The sequence below is a fragment of the Condylura cristata genome, unplaced genomic scaffold, assembly GCF_000260355.1.
Source record: "Condylura cristata isolate star-nosed mole 26May11 unplaced genomic scaffold, ConCri1.0 scaffold00030, whole genome shotgun sequence".
Classification (NCBI taxonomy): domain Eukaryota; kingdom Metazoa; phylum Chordata; class Mammalia; order Eulipotyphla; family Talpidae; genus Condylura; species Condylura cristata.
This window is the reverse complement of record NW_004567131.1, coordinates 25,238,934-25,246,982: the sequence shown is the minus strand read 5'-3', so window position 1 is coordinate 25,246,982 and position 8,049 is coordinate 25,238,934. Positions and strand designations below refer to the sequence as shown.

At 39.7% G+C, this 8,049-nt stretch overlaps 1 protein-coding gene across 1 annotated transcript in view; it reads left to right on the top strand.

Annotated features, from left to right (window-relative positions):
• The window catches only part of PRTFDC1 (phosphoribosyl transferase domain containing 1), a 77,154-nt gene extending 69,467 nt beyond the window's left edge, over positions 1–7,687 (top strand). Inside the window, exons 5-9 of the mRNA XM_012731268.1 lie at positions 548–565; positions 1,643–1,725; positions 2,198–2,241; positions 6,751–6,827; positions 7,366–7,687. Of these exons, the coding sequence (XP_012586722.1) occupies positions 548–565; positions 1,643–1,725; positions 2,198–2,241; positions 6,751–6,827; positions 7,366–7,446 (303 nt within the window). The 3' untranslated portion in view covers positions 7,447–7,687. The remainder of the gene's footprint in view (positions 1–547; positions 566–1,642; positions 1,726–2,197; positions 2,242–6,750; positions 6,828–7,365) is intronic.
• Positions 7,688–8,049: the final 362 nt, after the last annotated feature.

Here is an 8,049-nt window from a genome sequence, read left to right as displayed (position 1 = left end):
AAAAAAAAAAAATACAAACCCAGCACCTCACAGCCCTCTTTCTAGCCCACCTCTCTCTTGAAAAGCTGAGGGTAAATACAGACTCCCCAGTGATTTGGGGGCTCCACGGGACTAGAACCGTCCAGTCGATGCATCATCCATCTACAGATCACTATCTCCTTTGGCAATGCAGCACATGCTGGCTTATCTCCCTGGTAAATTCACAGTAGTGAGTTTTGTATCCCTAAGAATGTTGGGAGGGGTGGGATGGAGTGAGACTTGCTAGAATATGGTTGGAGGTTGACTTGGGGTAGCTTTCGAGGTACAGGTTCTAAAATAAGCTTGGTCTGAACCTGAATATAGACAGCAATGTAGCTGCTGCACCTAGTAATTACAGAGAAACTGTTAAAATGAACTTGGGATGCCCAGATTCCCTCCAAGCTTTTGGATTTGGTGGCTAGGGGAGTCTCAGCCAGCAAAATGTGGAGTTCTAACTGCAAATAAACCTGTGAGCCAAGTTTGCTCTATATTTTAAATAACGGCTGTTGTTATTGCTTTCTAATTTCAGAATATCCTTATTGTTGAGGTAAGCTTTCTTTTCCTTATCCACATTTGGAGGTTGAAGTAATTTAATGGTGAGTTTTAAAATACAGAACTTATTATTAACCATGGTTAAAATTCTTTTCACCCTTACTTTAGTGTGGTTGCAAATAATCTCTAATCACTGGGCAATTCAAACTCCAGCATCCAAATCATAAATCAGTTTAAAAATGGCAATCCAGGAGAAAGCAGTGATTTTATGTAATTTGTTTTCTAGTTAGGAAAGAAAAGAGAAAGAATGGTCCTATAGCAGCACTGGACTAATAGAGCAAATGGTCACATTTAGTTCAGGAGCACGCCTGCCTTATCAGCTGGCAGAAATTCAGAACTATTTTCAATTGTTACACAATTGCCTATGTGCCATATGTATCTGCAGTTATTCTCCCTCAAAATAACCCATGAAGTAGACCCTCTAGCCAAATGAATTGCCCAACCCTAGCTAAATTCAGACCTGTTGTTTTGATAATCAGCTCGTGACAGCTGATTTCTGTCCTAAGGACAATAAATTTCTGCTGCCCATTCTACTTAATTGTGCAGCAGCATTGGCGTAGATGAGCTTCAGCCACGCAGACTTTCACCCTCAGAATTCACGGGCTGAGACCAGCTGCTGTCCAGACACATCTCACTTTCCAGCCATAGAATCCCCTATTGAATGGGGAGGAGGGGAAGGGGAGGGTGTTTATTCATTCAGTGTATTCAATGTACATCCCATGTCCATGAAAATTCATGTGTCTTGTATTGTGTAACATAACCTCAGGCCAAATTTAGCCCTTGAATGTGCGTGCATGAGCCCAAATGTACTCAATAAGAGGCTGCACATGCTCTCCAAAGGCCGTATTTAGCGTTTCAACAGAGCTCAAGGACTCCAGGAGGAAATATAGACTGCTTCCAGAAAGAAGCACCTGTCAGAAAAATATAACAAATTCTGCCTCCTATTTTTACTTTAGTTTGGTGGCAGTTCTAAATATGATGCATTATTAATGAGAAATACAATCATATGTCTGTATGAAAAATCTGTTACAGTGACTGTGCATTTGGTGATTTGTTTATCCTCTTTGCAAAGAATATCATTGGGACTGGAAGGACCATGAAAGCACTGCTCAGCATCCTAGAGAAATACAGACCCAACACAATTAAGGTAGCCAGGTGAGTAAGGGACTCCCACCATTATCTTTATCTTTCCTAACAAGCTCAAGAGAGCTGCTAACATAGGAGGAAGTTTCCAAAAGCAGAAACTATTGCAAACAGATGACCCTTGCTCTCAGGTGATGTGATTTGGCCTCAGTGAATAAGATAACCCATCTGACTGCTAGTCTGAGAGAGAAGAAAGGGAAGGGCATACTTGCTGTGTTTGAGTCTATCCTGACAGCCATTAGCTGTCTCCAAAAGCAGCTGAATTCGCCTTGATGCCAGTGTCCAGCTCGCTTCCTTTTATTCAGAATCACGGATGTGGTATAGGAGTAGCGGGAGCATGAATTAAAGGACCATGATGATCTCCCACATGCTGAAGGGAAATTGTATATTTGAAAGGCATATTTTAATGATATTTCGTTGTATTTTCAATGCAGAGATTTTTATTTTTATCACTGATGTCTCTTTTTTTTTTTTTTTATGATAGTTTGTTCGTGAAGAGAACACCAAGAAAAGAGTTTAGACCTGACTGTAAGTGTTTTGGCTTGTGTTGAGCGGGGTGGGTAGGAGGGTGTTTGATGTGTAAGAAATTCCTGCTTGATGGTGTTCTGTATGAAGTGGAAGCTGTGGAGGTTTGCTAATATGCAGATTCTTTCTGGTCTCCCTAGCCTTTCTAGGGAGGATGGAGCCTTTAAAAAGGAGGGTCGTCTCAGACCTGTGGAATAGAATTTAGAGTCCAGAAATAAACTTGTACCGGAATGGACAGTTCATCTATGAGAAAGTTGCTAAGAGTACAGTATGGAGAAAAGACAGTGCTCAACAAACGTGGTTTTTTTTTTTTTACCACATGCAAATAAATGAAGCTAGACTACTCACAGCATTCACAAAATTAATTCAAAATGGGTTAAAGAGTTGTATGTAGTATCATAAACCACAAAATACATAGAAGGAAAACAAAAGAATTCACAGCATTATTTCAGTGTCTTTGGGGACTCTAACAGCAAGGGAAACAAAAACAAACAAATGGAACTACAACAGACCAAAAAAGTTAGGCACAGTAAAAGCACTATTATTCAAATGAAAAGATGGCTTATTGAATGGGAGATTTACATATCACATAGCCAATACGGGGGTTAACATCCAAAATCTACCAAGAATTCAGACAATTCAGCATAAAGAAAATATATAAAAATCAAAAAATCAAAAAATGGACAGATGAGTAAAATAAGCACTTCTCCAAAGGCTTACAGATGACCATTAGGCACATGAAAAAAAAAAAAAAAACTTGCTTTCACTTATCTTTGGGAAAATGCAAATCAGAACTATAATAATCACCGCTCACTTGAAAATGGCCCAAATCAAACAATACCCAAAACAACAAATGTTGGCAAGGGTGTGGAGAAGAAAAAACCCCTCATATATTGTTGGTAAGGATATAGATTTTTTTCAGTTCCTGAGGAAACAGTGTGGAGTTTTATCAAAGTACTACAAATAAATTACCATATGATCTAGCAATTTTACTCCTGGGTATGTATCCAGGGAATGCAGAAACACTAATTTGAAGATTATATACACTCTATATTCATTACAGTACCATTTACAATTACCAAGTTACAGAAACAACCTAAGTGCCCAGTGACAGATGAGTGGATAAATAAGTTGTGATATATAAACATAGTGGAAGGGTACTCGGCTTTAAAAGAGATGAAAGCTCACCATTTGCAACATCATGGATGGAACTGGATGGGATGAGGCCAAGTGAAATAAGTAAGAGAGGATAGACAAATGCCAGGTGACTTTGCTCAGACATAGAATATAAAGATAGAAAACAAAGGAACTGACAAGATTAAGTGTAAGATACCCTGGAAATAAGACTGCAGAAATGACGCTCTAAGAGGAGTGGGGAGTGAGGAATACAAAGGGGAGGGGACCCACTGGCCCGTGGTGGAGGATTTTGGATGCTTTGGGTGTGGTGGTCACATACATCTGAAGAGGTGTGAACCTGTTTCCTGAAATCATGTACAGGGTCGTAAATTGATGTTACCTCAATTAAAAAAAAAAAGTGTAGGGAAAAAATAAAAGGATCGCCAAAATTAAGCTAAAATCGAAAGAGGATCTAAGTTTTCTAATTCGCATCTTTCATAGAAACTTTTTTAGGTGCATCGGACATTTTTATTTTTAGGTTTCGTTTTTCTGTTAAGCACTTTAACTACAAAGAATTCAGGAGTTAAAGGGGCATTTGACCCCACTAAAATGACTCAGACACACAGGATCCTTCTCTGGCTGCTGTCCACCAACTGGACATGAAGAGACACTATGAAAACCTGGAGGGATTCTCAGGCCATTTCCAGGAACTGTTAGGAGACAATGCACAATGCTGACCTTCAATAAGCCTGAATTTTAAAAGCACACAGAGGGGAAATCCGAGACATCTCTCCACCACCTCCAAACAAAAGTTCAGTAACACAGAGAATGAGCAGAGCAAATGTCTCCAGATACCATCTTCACACTTGACTTCAGACGTGTGTTCTGCAGGACTTTCCTTGTCCGGGACGCTTTCCTCTCCCTCCTCCTCAGAATAGGAATAGTTCTGATGCCAGAAAGGACAAACAAGCTGCTTGATTATTTATTATTCTAACACTAGAGGCGTATTTTTTTTACTTGCATAGGCAGACTTCAGCTTGATTTTTATAACTCACATTTGTTCTAATGCCTTTGGGATAATTTGGCTACAGTTCTCATCAGCAAGCTGAACAAACATTAAAGCTAGAGAACACTATGGATGGGTAATATGCCAGTGACATTTAGACAGTGACTCTTTATTTTAAAAAGAAGTTTTATTCCTATGCTAAATGTACTTGTTCCAGACTAGGTTGGCTATAGGCAGATTGACCCAAGAACTTGTTTCTGCTGGTTTACTGATGTAGGCAGTATAATCTGCATATCTTTAAAAGCAGACAAGATGATTATAATAAATCTTCTAAAGAAATAATGTAGACACTGTGTAGATAAAATTTTAATTGGAGACACTGTGTAGATAAAATTGTAATGGAAGCTGCAATACATTGACTTCAGGCATATCCAAGTAATTACAAGTTCACTGTCTCAAGAGCTGCACAGATTAACCTACTTAATCTTCACAATAGTTCTCTAAGTGAGTGCCACTATGTATGCCCTTCTCAAAGATCAGGGACGTGGACACAGCTTGCCAAAGACAGTTAAGTGGAGAGTCAGACTTTACTCCAGGCTGTCTGGTTCTAGTCACTGCTCTTGCACTGTATCTGGAACACTGAATTGCAAATGTAAGTATAGAAACTGCACCCATTTACCACTTACCTGCCAGAAATAAGATACTCAGATTCCTGACTGTTCTGTCCTACTGATCCACCGTCCACATATATAATAGTTTATTTTTACATCATTTTGTGCCTTTTCCCATCTCATTTGGAATCCCCGTGGGCTTCCCACCACCAGTCACCCATGTGCCATCACCATAGTCCAGTGCACTTCCCTCCCCCACTGTTTTTGCTCCCATTCCCCATCCCACCCCCGTAAAATGTCTCTGGTATATGGCTGTTCATTATTATTATTATTTTTCTCCCCTGGTCCTTTGTAATCCTGTTATGAGTGAAACCATCCAGTATTTTTCCTTTTCTTTCTGGCTTATTTCACTAAGCATGATCCCTTCCAGCTCCATCTATGCTGCTGCAAAAGGCATGTGTTTATTGTTTTGATTGCTGAGTAATATTCCATTGTGTATATGTTCCACATCTTTTTAATCCAGTCATCTACTTTTCGGCATTTGTGTTGATTCTATGTCTTTCCAATTGTAAATAAAGCAGCAATAAACACTCACAGTCCTCTTATCCCATGACGGCTCGGAAGGTTTGGCCTTCTGGACTGGTATTTCCTAGTCTGAGTTGCCATTCCAGTTATAGGGCTTGCCTTGCTCACTCTGAAATCCTTGTTATTGTTCTCATCAACATTTCTAGAATAATTGTTTTAGTGAGCTCAGAAACTCTGTTTTTGTTTTCTGGATTTCTGAGGACTTGTGTTCTTTTTTTTTTTTTTGCTCCTTTCTCATGATTGACTCTTTACAACACCTTCTGGACACTCTGTCATCTTTTATTTTGCTCTTGCTTCTGCTTCTTATTTTTCCCAAAACAAGCCTCCAGTTGGGAGAGATAACAGACTTCCGAACAGGGACAGGGACGTATGTTGCAATCCCCTAGAAAATAAGTTCCTACCTAGAGCACATTTTGTGAGCAGAAACCAGTTGGTTTCTCAATGTGAAGGCACCATGGGTCAGAGGATGAAAATGATGGTGACTCTTCACCGTGGCGATAACTTTCTCCATGCCCGAAGTCCACTAGTGCACCAACATACAGTTTCCTGACTGTGAACAAGTCAATTTCCCATCAGCAATGCCATGGTAAGCATAAATTCAAAAAAACTGGACAGCGTTTGAAAAATCACTGGCCTATAGGCATATTTGTTCTATTTCAGGACCTCTGAAAGAGAGCTATTCTCCATTCCTTAAACATCCTTTTCAATAAAAGCCATCTTCCTTTCAATAAACTCTTCCTTTGCATAACCTCACCTCAGATTGCATTTAAATCCATTTCTTCTCATTCTGGCCTCAGTAGAGATGAAGAGCTAATTAATGCCTGCATTGTGGATTCCAGGGCTAATATTAAAATAACCTTTAGCATTCTCTTCCTCAAACTGAGCAATTCCTATTTCCTTTCATGTCTCCCAGGTTTTGCTTTCCAGTCTTTTAACCAGTGGGGTCAGATCACTTCCTACTTGTAAGAGCCTATACACCTTCTCAGTATTGTAGTATTGTAACACCTTCTTGGTGAATTGTACTTTGTGCTTTTGAGAATGTTTCCTTTGGCATTAAATCATTCGAGGGTGCTTATGTTGGAACAATAGAATTGTTCTGCCTTAGTAAAATGTCTTCAGTTAAGTACTAACAATAGCATCTGGTGACTTTATACTTATGTTCACTAAATCTTGTTTCTTTCCTCTCCTGTCTAGATGTTGGATTTGAGATTCCAAACTTATTTGTGATGGGCTATACCTTAAGTTACAAAAACTATTTCAGAAATCTACGTGTAAGTCTTGCATGCAAATTCCTTGACCCTTTCACCAAGACCTTAACTATGACCTCAACTTAGGCAGTTACTGAACTAGTGGTAATGAGGGCTGTCGTTTATTAAGTCTCTTCTGTGTCACAATCTGGGCACTTTATATTCCTTTTTAAAAGTATTTTATTTGCTTTTTTAGTATTTATTTATTTTGTAGATGAACTGGGGTCTAGGCCAGAGGTGCAGGGGGTGAGAGATTCATTAGAAACATAGTGGGGAGCAGAACAGGCAGATCAACGAAGTACACTGCTGAGGGAGCAGCAGGCAAAACAGTAGCAGTCTGCTGCACCATATATGGGTCACCTCACTGGCTGGAATTGAACTCAGGCTGTAGTGATGATTGAGCTGAGACTTAACCTCTTGTCCACCAGTGAGGCCCCACTTTACATTCCTAATCTAAACATCCCCCATTCATGGAAACATTTATGATGCATTTTAAACCTGCTTTATAATAAGGAAACAAAAAACAGAACTGTGTCTTGATACTGATTTTTTTTCTCTACAGTCGTCATTTCACTATGCCCATCTAAGCTGTATTAGTAGCAAACTGTCTATAAACTTTTTTGTGTTGGTGTTTGAACTCTAGCAGGCTCCAGTGATCGTGGAATGCAGCTCGTAACTATTTCCATTTTGGGAGCAATCGCTTTGATATGTAGTCATGGACCCCCATAGTGGATCACTAACTGTGACCCTGAACAAAGCCAAGTGAGCAGGAGGTGGACCACTGACCCAAAGTAGACTTCTCAGTTTCACTCTCTGTCCTAATAATTAAATATTAAACCAATAGTCAGATAGACCAACAGTTTGGGGCTTAAGCCAATGTACTATCAGAGAGCACTGACAACACCCGGGCTGAACTCGGGGCTACCCTGAACTCAGCCTCCCAGTTACTTCATTGCACAGCTCTCCCTTTGCTACTGGAGTTACCCCAGGATCCTACCAATAAACCCCCTTTTTTTATTTACATTAGCCTGATTCCGTATCTGTTACTTGCAATCAAACTAGTCCTAGTACATTTCTTGGAACCCAGAAAGGGTCCAGTAAAATTCAATATTGTGTAGATGACGGCTATTTCTATACTAGTCCTCAGCAATTGTGGTTGTTACAGACTTAGGGAGCCCGTTGAAATGCGGCTCAAAACTAAAAGAGTGGAAAACCTTGTCAAACATTTGAATGGACCTCTTTTGAC